Genomic DNA, 14,940 nt, shown 5'->3' with positions numbered 1-14,940 from the left:
CACTCTACCCCCTATAATTCTCTTCATAATGTACTCCTGCCGTAATGTCAATTAGAAGGAAATTTAGGTAGGGGGTAATGGAAATGCCTCCGAAAATAGTCTAGTAGATAGTGGGTATAATATAGTATAACTAGGCTGTGCCAATAAGTATTCTTAAATAGCTTTATTGATTAGTTTTCAATTAAATGTATTGTCTGCTTTGGATATAAATGTATTTGTATTTATTTGATCTTTACTTTTAAAAACCTTTTAGTTTAGTTTTAATAGAGCTTTAAACTTGAAATATATTTGCACTGAAAAAAACCACATACCATAACTTGTTATTCTATAATAAAAAAAATAAATAAAATATTTATTTTGCAATGACTTATTACTTGCTTTACTTTTTAATAATATATTTTAATTAAAACCATCAGTTTGCTTTTAAATACAAATATTGGCACATACTCAAATATGTACCCTCCCAACTGTATTTACTTGTGTTGACCTTAAACAACCCGTGTTTGAGCAGTTGCCCGCTCTTGACCGCATGTGCGGTCAGTTAAAGTTTCATTCGCATGTACCTACAATCAAATATATTATATATACATTACAAACTCTCCACTACGTATGTGCATTTGTGTAGCTTTATAATACCCACAAAGGAGCACTCACGAGAAAACTTGATTCGTTTCGGTTGCGGGCTGCGATGCCATATGTAAAGGTTCTCATCAATATTTAAGCACTTATGTATTTCAAAAATTGCTCATTAATAATTTACAGTGCAACATTGCTAAATTAGGCACACGCACACATAAATAGTTACGTGTTACTAGCTGAGTGGGATTTGTTTATGGATTGGTTTGTTTGTTGTGTGCTACCTAGTATTGGTTGCGTGTTCAGTTGCAAAGTGCCGATAAATGCGCACTCCTCCGGTATTCCAGGTACGGGGTACACATGGCATTCCCCAGTGACATGCCAACGGAGGGTTTTCAGGGAAATTGAAAAGGAGAGAAAGTTACTAGGAAAGGAGAAGGTGATAAAAAACTGTTTAGAATACTTAATTCTTAAAGGCTTAATTTAGATACTAAGGTAATTTAATTCGTTTAACATACATAAAAATTAGACTAATTTAATTCTTCACTTAACTCATAGCTTAATATTCCTTTAATAGTCTGCCTCTGCAAAGAAAACTTTAATGACTGAGTTACTAGTTTTAAAACAGGAACCATAATAAACATTCCTCAACTATAAAAACTGCTAAATCCCAAATCTCAAACGAAATCAAAAAGGATTACTTAAGCTATCTTGAGTGGCGTACTGATTGAGCAGCCCTCGAAAGTCGGCTATAGGCCCAAATCGTTACCAATAGGTTTTTGGAAGTCCTTTGATGACAAACACGCTCGCAGGGACCGAATCACGCACACACGCAACCCGAAATGTTGGCCGCAAAGAAACCAGGATAGCTGAAATAGCAACAACTACCGGCAAAAGGGCCAAAGAAAGCCGGAAACAAAGAGAAAGCGGAAAAGAGAGGCAGAGCGAAAGCCGAAGTGGTTGAAAAGGAGCCGCAAAAATTTGGTTTTGCGTTTGATTCTTCGTCGCATAAACAACAAGCCGGGACACTAACAACAACCAAAACACCAAGGACTACAAAGGGATGCCGCTGCACTTGTTGTTGTTTTCCTAGTTGTTTTTGCTGCCGCTAAGGAGGCTGAAGCTTGTTTGGAAAACCTCGTGGTTTTCATAATTGAGGTCGCTGTTTTCCCGAACACTGTTTGCTTTTCGCCTTGCAGCTGCCTGCTATGAAAGCAAGGGTGGACCTTAGTGGAAACTATTACTAAGTACCAAAAAAATGTGTAACATACTACCATATTTTGAAGCTTAGGTGTCCAGCTAGTGAAAGACTTTGTTTTAACGTTGCAACTTACTTTTATTTGGAACGCATTTTGCCAACGCTGCGTATGAGTTATGGGAAATAATACCCATACGACACGTAAGCCAATTAAAACTTCAGACTCCAAATGCCAATAACCTCTTAGCATTAAAAAAGTAATAGCTTTATTTGCCCTAATATTCCATTTCAACAAGGTCCTGCTTATAAATAAAGTTTCTAAACAGTGCGTACGCGTGACAAACTTTATAACCATCTTGCAGGCATGAAAAGCCATTTCAAAACTTTATTTTTTTCAAGCACGCCTTATAGGCACTAAAAGCTCCTTATAAAAACCCCTACCAAACTTTAAATTCCAGTGTGGTCCACTCCCTGGCACAAGTGTGTGTCTGGGTGGGTTTGCGGTGCGTGTGTATAACTATTAATGGGGCCCAGAGAGGAAGTGGGACTTGGGATGGGGAATGGGGCATGGGACATGGGCGCACGGGGTGGCAGCTGGGGTCGCCCGGGTCGCCGTTGCTACGCGTTAATTAAGTTTAAATATTTGTTTTCCGACTTGTGTGTAGGATATGTCAAAAGGCAGGCAGCACGTCAATTTATATGAGCCAGGGGATGGGGAGCGTAGATAGGGATGTTGATGGGGGGATGTAGGCTACCCAAGCGGAAACTGTTGATAGTTGGGAGCAAAAGTTTTAGCGAAAGTTTTAACCATTATATATTTTTGATAACTAGTCCCGCACCCCTGCACTTCGTGTGGAATGATTTAGATAATATGAATATAGTCAACCGCCTCGTTCGGCCTCGCTCTCATCTGGTATCTCCCTTTGCAGCACGATGACACACTCGCTCATGACACTGGATATATCTGGCAACAAGATGCAGCACCTGCCGCTGGATGCACTGCAGCGATTGCACTCCCTATCGCGACTGGTGGCGCAAAGGTGAGTCTGAAGATTTCAGGGATCAGGGGTGCCATAAATGCTCTTTAATTGTAATATGGATAAATTAACTCTTGCAAAGTTACTACCTGCTTAAAGAATAAGTTTATTTAGTCTTTAAAGCCTCAGGCTTACTTTACTTTCTCTGAAAACCTATAAACTCCCATCTTGATATTCCACGTTTAACCCAAAACATATCTTCTCTCCCAGAAACCACATTACCACCTTGGATGGCAACTGGGATGCCCAGCATGACACCCTGCGATCCCTGCATTTATCCGACAACGATATTACGGAAGTGGCGCCGGGAGGCGGGTCCATTGAGGTGATCTCCCAGAATGACAATAGTTCCCAGCCCTCGAGCTTAGCCGCCGTGCAAACGAGGTTGGAGACCAGTAATTCCCTCTATCCGCCTTCACCCAGCTCCGGAGACAGGACGACGGGAGGTCGCCCCTTCGAGCAGCTGCAAAAGCTCCTGTGGCTGGACCTGTCCAACAATCGCATCTACCATGTGGCTGGCAACTATCTTCCTCGTTCGCTGGTGACCATGGACTTGTCCAGTAATCTTCTCACGGTCTTCCCCCAGCAACTTTTCGAACAACTTCCCGAGCTGCGAATCGTCAGCTTGAGGGATAACCTCATAAGAAGTGTTCAGTGGAAGGAGCTGCAAGTGAGGCCATTGCGAATGCACCTGGAACGCCTGGATCTGGGCCAGAATTGCATAGAGAGCCTGGAGTCGGACTACTTCCAGCAGAACTACTCTGATGTCCATTTGAGGGCCCTGAATCTGGAACAGAACTTCGTGACCCAGCTGCCGGAGGCGGTTTTTAAGGCCACGGGCATAGCCCATCTGGTACTGGCCTTCAATGCGATCAGTCGAGTGCATCCTGCGGCCTTCGAGGGTCTAACTGAGACTCTGGAGTATCTGGATCTCGAGAGGAATCGACTCACCACGGTTCCCGTGGCCCTTTCCTCCCTGCATCGTCTGAAATACCTTTACCTTACTTCAAACCAGATAAGTCAGCTGAGCAATCTTCCCTCGTTCACGGAAAACCTACGTGTCCTTAGCTTAAGTGGCAATAACTTTACGATGATCCCAGTTCTAGGATTGAAGAACTATACCCAACTATCCTACTTGAACATGGGTTACAACTCTATCACAGACATTCCAGAGGGCATTTTTGCTGTGGATTCCTGGGGCAGCAATCTGCAAACTATACTCCTCAGGAACAACAAGATAACCCATCTTCACCTTGGCTCCTTTGCGGGCTTGGACCAGATTCAGGAGATAAGTTTGAGCTTCAACGATATCACCATACATCATCCGCTGGTCTTTGAGAATGTCTCGCGAACCCTGAAGATTCTGGAACTATCATTTGCAGTCTTTCCCGCCAGAAGCCTGGAGAGCCTGGATCCATTGGATGCCTTGCTGCCGCTTTCTCAGCTCATTTGGCTGGGACTGGACAACAATAACCTGAAGCAAGTCTCCAATGAATCCTTCGCACAGATGAGAGAGTTAAGCTACATAAATTTGAGCTTCAATCAACTGAAGACACTGCCCCGCGGACTCTTTCAGTCCGATGTTCACAGCCATCTGGTGGAAATTGATTTGTCCTACAATGGCCTGGAGCGACTGGAGGCGGAGACATTTCACAGCCTGGGGGACCTGCAGACACTCAATCTGCAATCGAATCGCCTGAGAACGATAGCCCGTCACGCCTTTCACAATCTGGAGTTCCTACGCTACTTGGATTTGTCCCACAATCGCCTGGTCAATATCTCCCATGGAGCCTTCACAGTGCTGCCCAATCTGGCTGCCCTGGATCTGATGCACAATCAGCTGTGCTCGTTGTCCTTGAAGTCCTTCCTCTATGTTTCCAACACCACAACGCCACTGCGCCTCAATGTGAGTCACAATCATATAGCCAGTTTCTATGATGAGCTGAGCAGCTATATGTACATCTACCAACTGGACATCAGCCACAATCATGTGTCCAAATCGGATAGCTTTACGAATCTGGCCAATACGCTGAGGTTCCTTAACCTGGCCCACAACCAGCTGGGCTCCCTGCAGAGCCATGCCTTTGGGGACTTGGAGTTCCTGGAGATCCTTAACGTGGCCCACAACAACCTCACCTCGCTGAGGCGTCGCAGTTTTCAGGGCCTGAATAGTCTGCAGGAGCTGGATTTGAGTCACAACCAGCTGGATCAGCTGCAGGTGGAACAGTTCTCGAACCTGAGGAAGCTGAGAATCCTGCGGATTAATTCCAATAGACTGAGGGCTCTGCCAAGAGAGGTGTTCATGAACACGCGGCTGGAATTCCTGGACATAGCCGAGAACCAGTTGAGTGTGTGGCCTGTGCCGGCCTTCAACGACATCGGGTTCACCCTGCGCTCCATCCAGATGTCGCACAACAACCTGGAGTACCTGGATGCCTCGATGTTCATCAACTCGCAGTTCCTGTACGACATCGGCTTGGCCCGCAACCGCATCACCATACTGCCGGACAACACGTTCAGTTTCCTGAACAATCTGACCAATCTGGACCTCTCGCAGAATCCCCTGGTGACGACCAACCTGCGGGAGGTGTTCGTCCACACCCCGCGGCTGCGGCAGCTGAGCCTCCACCACATGGGCCTGTATGTCCTGCCGCCGCTGAAGCTGCCCCTGCTCTCCTACCTCGACGTGAGTGGCAACTATCTGCAGGAGCTGTCGCCACTGGGCTCCCTGCGTCACCTGCGTCACGTCAATGTCTCGCACAACAAACTCACGAATGCCAGCTGTGCGGCCGAGCACTTGCCCCCCTCGGTGAGGGTCCTCGACCTGGCCCACAATCCGCTGCGCAGGATCACCCTGCACGATTTGGCCAGTTTGCGGCATTTGGCCGAACTGAATATCCTGGACGTGAAGGTGGCCAATCCGCAGGCCTTCTCCAAGCTGCGTTCGCTGAGGAAACTGCATGCCAGTTCGCATGCGAACCTGGGCGAGATTGTGGCCAGGCTGCCGGGTCTGCAGCAGCTGAGGGTCCACTGCCTGGAGCCGAATATTAACCAGCAGCTGTTCGCCAAGCTGGCCAACAATACGAAAATCCGGCTACTCGAGCTTTACGGCAGCAATGTCCAGACCATCGCCCCGGATGTCTTCAGCGGATTGTCGAGGAGCCAGCGCCTCCAGGTGAAGATCTCGCACACCCGCATCTCTGATTTGCCACCTGGCATCTTCTACGCCCTGCGGGAGGTGCCCCACCTGTCCATCGACATCTCGCACAATCGCATCAACGCCCTGGCGGCCGACAGCTTCTATCCCAACAAGAGCTACTGGGATGCGGTGGGCACGAGGAGCATCATGGGTGGCCTCATCACCTCGCACAATCCCCTGGAATGCGAGTGCGGCCTGGTGTGGTTCGGCCACTGGCTGCGGCGGTGGCTGAGGGAGTCCGCCCAGATCAAGGTCATCCAGAAGGACGACCTCAAGCGCATGGTCCAGGTAAGTGGATCTAAGAGACCTTCCCTCACTAATATTCTGTTTTAACCTTGTTTACATTTTGTTTTTTGACCCAAAGTTACCCCTATCGATTGCCGATATGCGCGTAAGCTTTATGTGTTTTATACCGTTTATGCCTTTTTTGAAGATATCTATGCAAAGTATAAGGATAACCAGATGTGTGTGTGGTATAATAAAACATCTTTGTAAGACGTACAGCTGAAGTCATAATTTTATATTAATTTAAATATTTAAAGCTTTAAAATGTAACAAAAACTATTTCAGAGTTAACTTTTTGGATCAGTTTGTGATTTAAAACAAAGTACAATACTTGAAATTTAGATAGTTGTAGTAAATGTATTTTATATATGGAAACTTCAAATAGCTTTGCAATGATATCCAAACTTCGGTGATTCGAAGTATATAGCACCTAATCTCTAGTGAATATATCCTAACTAAATCCCCTTTGCTATCCCCAGCGAGCCCGTGCCAACACCTGCCACGATCCCACTTCGGGTCGGCACCTGCCCATCCTGGAGATCTTCCCGGAGGACCTGCTCTGCCAGGCGAGTGCGCTGAGCAGTTCGGGCCAGCGGATATTCCTGCTGTCCTTCGCCATGGCCCTGCTGATACCCATCGTGATGACGACCATGACCCTCTGATGTTGGCTTTAGTTGCCGGCGAAGTAAGTTTTCTACACACCGAACCGGAGGAGGTGGCCGTCCTAACTGCCAACTCCGCTCCTGTGGCGAACTGCTGAAGACACTCAACGGATGGTTGCCTGTATGATATGTACATATATAAATATATATAAAATCGAGAACAACTTACACTATCGGTAGCTACGAATTTTTGGGATTTAGCTAATTGTGAGAGGCGGCCCGTAACAATAAAGATACAGTTAATGAAAGACAGCAAATCGGTTTATGTCCACTCGTAATAGATAAGTTTTATATGCATACGAACAAAGTGTATTTATAAGTAGTGGAACAAGTCATGTGCTGGGCTTTCTCCTCCTCAGTTCTGCCTTTAAGTTTCTTCCAACTGCTGACTTTGATTTTCATTGAGAAAATTTGCGAGGCTCGTCACCAAAGTAATTTCTTCCGCTCATAAACTTCCAGCAAAAAGTTAAACTTGCAGTTGTCTAAAACCCGAACTTATTCCTTCTTTTACTCAGTATCCCTGCCCCTATTGCCCAATGCATGGCCTTGTGTCTTGGCCAACATTTAAAGTAATTAATGCAATTGATTACCTACACAGAACCACACACACCAGCGAACATATGATGATTCCTAACACACTCACACACTTAGAGCCTAGTTAATAAACAGTTTTGCATCTCATAGATCAACCTAGAAGCATAAGTTGTTAATAATAGTTGTATGACTATTTTTAAAGAGAATTCGCGAACTAACAATACGAAAGTCTAGTTTATTTGCCTATAATTTCCAGTTTAGACAAGGCCAATAAGTACATTTAACATAAATACTAATATAAATACACACCTAGATAAATCGAGATATATATAAAGAACGATATATACTAATAATATGAACCATTTGGGATAGCAATTATTAATTGTTTTTTAAGCAAGAGTAGCGGACATTGCACAACTACAGCAAAACTAGAGAACGGTTCGCAAACATTGCGGGCAGTCGAATTTTAACAACACACCACAGACATATATAAGTACATATCAGTTGGCAAAAAATGATAATAATGGTAAAATAATGAAAAGCATAATCGTGTCACATACAGACATACACAACTCCAAGCAATTTAACTGAGAGGAATAAATTACGAAATAAAAACGTTTCCCTGTTTTTTCTCCGTTCATTACTCACCATTTCATTGGACTTTTTGTGTTTTCCACCTTTTTATATTATTTCGGTTACAACAATGACAATCGTGATACTAATTGTAGTTGTTTACACGACGATGATGCAAAATGCACAAGTAAAATAATAATAATAATGATATTGATAAATAAACTATTGAATGAGACAAAGTGGACAAATGAATTATGGCAAAACAAACACTCTGAAAAAGCTGCTGGTATTGCATTTTTTTGTGTACCAAACCAATATTTAATTTTTACCCAACAAGCAGCCCGGTTCCAAAAACAAAACAAAACCCCAAATGGAATTTTTATCAAATAATATTGTACATATATAGCAAGCGGAATGGAATGTTCATTATGTTTATTCAAGCCAGCGTTTATTTCCAATTATTTTTTCATTTAATACACAGCGGCTAAAAAATACGAAATTTAAACAAAAGGAGAAGTTAAAGTAGTGAATGAAAAACTGCAAATGAATATCGATACAGAAATTGAATATGAAATAAAGATAAAATGCTAGAAATATTAACCCTTTTGTGTCTGTCGCGGGAGTGGGAATTGCTTTCGGCTTGGTCTCAGAAAATGTCACCTCGTGAGATGATTTTGTTTGCTTCTTTTCCTGTTTAACCCCTATCAGCCGCAGGCCCCAGAGATTAGCCCCCAATAAGGACTCGTGCTGCAACTCCGGATACGGCTGCCCTGCAGCTGTTGACCCTTTTACACATTTTAGTGTGAAACTCGACTCGGGGCAAAATAAGTTGGGGCAAATTATGTGCGGGAAGCGCGGCTGCCCCAGGTGGCACGACTCTCGCCTCGCCTCGCCCGCCAACTTGTAGCACTTTCCCCTGCTGTCTCACATAAAAACAGCACGTGGAGCGAGGAAACGAGCAGCGAATTTACAAGGACCAAAGGAGCAGGAACAAGAAGCAGGATCCGAGGCGGACAGGCAGGAAGAACCCCTGGTCAGGCCATAATTGGATTATCGGCGCTCAAAAGTGTTTCAATGAGTGCATTCCATTGCAACCAGATCTTGCTGGCCAGCCCGGTGGAATGACGTTGCAAGGATTGTCGGATGGAATTTATGGATACTCTTTAGTTGCAGATAATTGGCTTTTGTAAACCAAAAATAAACTTTGGAAACACAAATTTCACGTAAAAATTTGACTGAATTTCTGACTTATAAGAAGAAAAATAAATATATCCAATACTAAAATTGGGTTTTTTCTTTTTCTTATGGATAATAATAAATAATAAATGACTATCTGTGTTTAAGAAACACTTACAATAATAGCTTTAAAATATTGATAATTAAACGAATACCTGATTTTCCTCAACGCAGAGTTGTAAACATGTATCTTAACACTTTTACTACAACCTTTTCTGCCATTCCCAAAAAGAAAAGTAAGTTCCAAAGAAAGTGTTGGGTACAACTCTCCATAAAAAGTTGTTGCGCTTTCATATTCATTAAAACAATCACGAATGCAAATACTTTCGTCCGCCGAGTCGTAGAGCATTCTCACCGCCCTGGAGGCTGCCCTATAAATAATCCCGACCACCGAGACTCCTTTGAGGGTATTTGCAGGCTCGTCAAGCCGGATTCCCTTTTCAGCTTGTGTGCGGCGTTCCTTCTGGTTCGAGTGCGTGTGTGTTGTGTTTTTTTAGGGGTTAACTGAAACCTTTCAGCGCTTTTAAGGCTTTCCCCCTCCCTGCTCCCCGCGAGTGGGTACGGCCGCGAATGGTGGTCCCTGTGGTTGTTCTTGTTGTTCCTGCGGAGTCCTTCATGCGGCCCGGCCTCCCCATGCCGGAGATTGCATGTCGATGCGACTTAATTGCATTTCAGACAGTCCTGCCGACGAGCTGCTCGCCCGCTTTGCCCGCTTTCCCGGCTTTCCCATTTCCCGCTTTCACATAAGGCCCTCTCCTTTGGCTGCTCTCCGCTCGCCTTTTGCAGTTTTCCCCTCGCCATTCTGCGTGTTGGGCGGAAGGAAGCGGCACTAAGTACAAGTTGTCGGGGGGGATTGCACTGCAGCTGCAGCGGCAACTGCACCAGCTATTAAAAATTGCCACACAGCGAGAAATGTATGTTGACAAGCTAAGAATATTTTTTAAAACCAGAAAACAATCAGAAAAACTATTTATATTCACTTATTTATCCCAAAAAAACGCTTATATCTAAGAAAATTAATTTTTAAAAATTGCCCTTGAGAATATATTTTAAAAGCCAATTGCCTAGCAGTACATATTTATTTTTACGATTCCCTGCTTAATTTACATAGGACTGATTTCTCAGTGCACTCTCTGAAAGGAAGCTAACATGAAGATAAATTATAAGTTAAGAAAACATTGTTTTTCCAAGGTGGTTTTTAATGAAACGAAAAACCTGTTATCATACGATAAATGTTAACTCAAGATAGCACTACCTGTAGTTTTGAGTTCCCAATCGCATAGATCTTTGCATGATAATAATAAACTGACTCTGCTCAAAACCCCAATCAAAAAGTTTAACCCCACATTGAGAAATTGACCCCCAAGGGAAATTGTTTTTGTTTTTAAACCTCTAACATTTTAAGGCAAATCCGTTTTGTGCGGCATTTTATTTCAGTGCACACATACTGCAGTTGCCGCTTCCGTTGGAAGTGCATACGGCTACTTACTGTTTTACCTGTTCCCCAGCTAACAAGTATCGATATTGTTTCAGCCACATCTCAGCCGAAAGTGAAAGGAAGTGCGCTGCTTGGGGAGCGCCATTAGGAGTTGCAGCAATTTAATAGCCACCAAGGAGCTGACGCCCGAAAAACTAAACGTTAAGTTTGCCTCGCAGGCGTGTTGCCACACATGGGGTAAATGGAAAGGGGGTTTGCAAAGAGGGGCAGGGGCGTTGCGAATGGGGGCTCTGAGCGGAGCACACTGGGCTGTCAAAGCCGGCGACGAGCAGGTAAATCCAAATCCACCCAATTTGCCTGGCACTCGCCGCCACTCACCATTACTAATGCAGATGTGCCAACTATCAGGGCGTCCAGAGGCGTGGGGCTGAAAGGGGCTTAGGGGCGGTGGGGGGAGTGGCCAGGAGGACTAGCCGGCACAGCAGTAATGGCAAAAACCGCCGACAAATCTGCTGCATTGCCGTCCCACAAGCTATCCACCAATTTCAGGAAAGAAGGTGTTTGGGGGAAAACCGGGGGCTGGGAGACTGGGAGATTGGGAAACTCGGAGGAGGGGACGCTTCCCGTCGCGCCAGCGGGCAAACTAACAGAGTGCTTATTTTAACGAAGTTACAACAACTTTTGCAATACAAACAGTAATGCCAGGGCAGATTCACACTCGGCACAATAGTCCTGGCAGCAAGGATGCACGGACACAGATGCAGGCACAGACGCAGATAAAGATACAGATACAGACATAGACACCAATACAGACGCAGAGCCAGGCCAAGATACACATCCATGTGCTGTGCAGCTTACTGCTCCTGAAAGTATGCAACAGCATTGGAAGTGGTAAAAATGAAATGGTATTGATGAAATTTAGATGCTCTTTGGTGGCAAGGAATCCTTTGGATAACTGAAAAAAGAAATCTTCTAATATATATTTAAATTGCAATGCTAAAATGGAATGTAACTAGGTAATTTATTTTTAAAACATTTTCACCTTAAGCTCTTTAGTATATATAATATAATAAGTTAATAACTATATTTTATTTTGTTGATCAATTTTTATTTACTTTAAAAATCATATCAGACTCACAGGTAGAAAAGGGGTTTTCTTTTTCTTTCTTTTCTGATAAAAATGTTTTATTTTTGTTAAATATAATAATGATTATTTATGTTTGTGTGATCAATTTTTTTATATATATTATTTGCATTACACTTTTAAGATGTTAGTACCTAAAACACATTTATTTGAATAAATCTCATAAGCAAGAGAGGCTAAGGCATAGGAATATAAATTACTACATGGTACTTATATAAGTTTGGTTGTTCCGTAATATCTTTCGACCTTCAAGGCCTTAAAGCTTTTATAGTTTCCACGGTATTACTTTCTCGCCACCCAGGGGACATCCATCCAATTGCTTCCTGCGTCACAGCGAATACCCTGGCATTTCCCCAGAAGGAACATAAAACCGGAGAAAGGGCATTCAAAAAATTCAGCTAACGTGTGTTAGTTGCCAGTTCAGTTCCGTTAGAACGTCGGTTAGGGCCAAACTGCAGTCATGTACATATACGAACCCACCTACCGTATGTACGGGTGGAAAAGGGGAGGTGGGCCGAGAGGGAGGGGAGCGAATTGGAGCTGTGCACCACTAGAAACTTTACGACATGCAAAAATTGTGAGCAGAGAGCGGATATAATTGTCGGTCTTCTCGTAACTTTGCCGTGGGGAGCAGATTAGTTGATTTGTACACACTCGCACACATACGGGGGGCGGAGGACGGGGTGCAACTGGAGTCCGAACCACACGGAAGAGTAAAACGAATCCTTTTAACCAAATGATATGCACTGAACAATTGTTCACTGCTGCACTTTTTTCCCAAGCCCCCTCACCATTGGCCGAACCACCCCGTTTCTAACCCACTTTCGGTATCTGTGTGCTTTTGACCAAATGTGGGGCAGTAAGGAACAGTTTGCTGCTGTTGTTGTTCCAGTTGTTGCACTGGGCATTGCTCTAACTTTTCCACCACATCGCAATTTAATTTTATAGTCGAAAACACACAGAGCAGCGGTTTCACTGGGCTTCCCATGTGGTCTGCAGCGTAGCCACCATCTAGATACAGTCGGGCTTATAGCTGCGGAGTGCGGATCTGCTGCACCGGTGCTTCATCCGATTTATGGCCATTTCGGCCAGCGAATCAAAACCAAATCATAAACGATTAGCTGGCCGCTCGACTAGACTGATTAAGGCAAATACAGGCAGTCCAAGGAGAGTGGCTACCTTCGATACCGACACCGACACCGGCACCGAATCCCACTCCCCATCCCATTCCGGTGATTCCCCCAGCGGGACCTCTAACTCCGGATCAAATCAGTTGGCAGAGCATACATGACTGAGCAATGCAGATGATTCGACGGGAGGGGCGTCATGTGAGCCCGGCACAAAGAGATGAAAGAGGAGCGGAGTGGATGGATGGCAGGATATCGAGACCATGACGTTCATCTCGACGAGGACGACGTCGGAGGACCAGGATAATGGCAAGAGGCGGCTCCGGACAGGCCAGAGAGCAATTATGTGATTTCTGAGTGGTAAATTCCGCAGCTGCTTGAGAGAAGGACCCTTGAAGGTGGAAATTAAATCACAGTTTCAATCAGTTCATTTTTAGACACACACTAAAGGAGTGGAACTCATCAATCAGAGAAGCAGAGCACTTGTCGGCCATGAAATTGATTTTTAATTTTAGGCAACGAAAGGTGAGACTTCACTTACTTCTACTAATTGATTTTTGATAATTGATAAGGCAAAAAGGACAATTAGGAAATATGTAAGTAACAACAGGAAAAAGAGGCACTATAAATATAGAAAAAACAAATGTAAGTTAGGGGAAAAAAACCTAAACAAAAATAATTCCAAATTAGCATATACTGTCAGTTTTATTGACATTTCAGCTTACTACTAATTATTAATTGGTTTTATTTGTTTTTGGCTGGTTTCATATTATTAGTTACAGTTTCAAAATATGCACTTAGCTATTTGTTCAGAGAATTAGTTTCCAGATTCCAAGCCAGCTTAGCGAACAATTTATGATTTCATATAAGAACCCTGCCCAACTTTAATAACCGGCAAATGCCGACACTTCAATTGGATTCCCGCCATTCGGAGAGCCAGTTATTCCACCCAAATCACTGCAATTCGATCCCCGGCAGAACGCAGCTCGGTTTACGGGCCCGTGAGCATTTGGCAGAGCCCGTTGCTTAGTTTAATTTGAGAGCTAATCAAGTGCCGGGCCTGCAGATATATATGCATGCATGCGGCTGCACTTTCCCCGCTTTGAGGGGGGAAATTGGTACCCTCAAAATCGCGTAGCAACGGGGATTCCACCGCCGTGAAGCTGTTTTCTGGCTCGGATTTCCTGATTTTGTGCGGCCAAAACAGCAATAATATGGACCGTTTTGGAGTCCAACTGCCGGCTCGTACTTCATATGCATTGCCAGGGCGGGAATCGAAATCGGAATCGGAATCAGATTCAGAGCCTTGCCGGCCCCTTTGAAGTACGTATACCGAACGCCCAGTGAAATGACCAACCAGCTTGCTGCTCATTGAAATGGAATCTAATCGGCTTTTGATTTTACAAGTCCTTTTCACAAAGTTTGCCGGTGGCTGGCGCTCCTCGTCGTGTCGCCCCGTACCGATGTGTGTATTACTATATAGCTATATATACCTGTCGCTGGGAGGGGAGAGGCGGAGCCATGGACAGTGTCTGACTCCTGACCTTTCCCCGCTTCCCTGCGGGCTGCCATTTTGCACTCGGCATAAGTATGCAATATCCGTTTCCGTTCGTTACGTTTGTTACCAAGGCTCGAACTCGAGCTCAGACGCATCGAGATTACAGGGGAGTGGAGTGGAGTGGGGTGGAGTGGCAAGGAGTGGAGGACTTCGGTCCTTGCAAGGGAATCGCATCCACTTTTGACTTGGCAGGTGCCAACAAACCAGAGAACGTCGCTTATTGTAATAAGCATGAGTCAAAGTGCAATTTCTTTAGAAAGTTTGCCAGCTTCGAAAAATACACATGTGCGAGGGCCTCTCGACGGTTCGCAAGAGAAGCCAAGCCATGTATGACTAAAAATAAAACAAGAGTGTTCGACAACTGGTTAGCTTA

At 44.4% G+C, this 14,940-nt stretch overlaps 1 protein-coding gene across 2 annotated transcripts in view; it reads left to right on the top strand.

Annotated features, from left to right (window-relative positions):
- Positions 1-8,654, top strand: part of LOC108029202 (chaoptin) — a 40,282-nt gene extending 31,628 nt beyond the window's left edge. The window contains exons 4-7 of one of the 2 annotated variants that reach the window (XM_017101379.3): positions 2,704-2,814; positions 3,022-6,298; positions 6,375-6,401; positions 6,775-8,654. In XM_017101379.3, the coding sequence (XP_016956868.1) occupies positions 2,704-2,814; positions 3,022-6,298; positions 6,375-6,401; positions 6,775-6,957 (3,598 nt within the window). In that variant the 3' untranslated portion in view covers positions 6,958-8,654. The remainder of the gene's footprint in view (positions 1-2,703; positions 2,815-3,021; positions 6,299-6,374; positions 6,402-6,774) is intronic. The other variant, XM_017101380.3, reaches the window with a different exon arrangement.
- The last annotated feature ends 6,286 nt before the right edge of the window (positions 8,655-14,940 follow it).

The sequence above is a fragment of the Drosophila biarmipes genome, chromosome 2L, assembly GCF_025231255.1.
Source record: "Drosophila biarmipes strain raj3 chromosome 2L, RU_DBia_V1.1, whole genome shotgun sequence".
NCBI classification, from domain to species: domain Eukaryota; kingdom Metazoa; phylum Arthropoda; class Insecta; order Diptera; family Drosophilidae; genus Drosophila; species Drosophila biarmipes.
The sequence above is the reverse complement of the archived record's forward strand: the minus strand, read 5'-3'. Positions and strand labels throughout refer to the sequence as shown.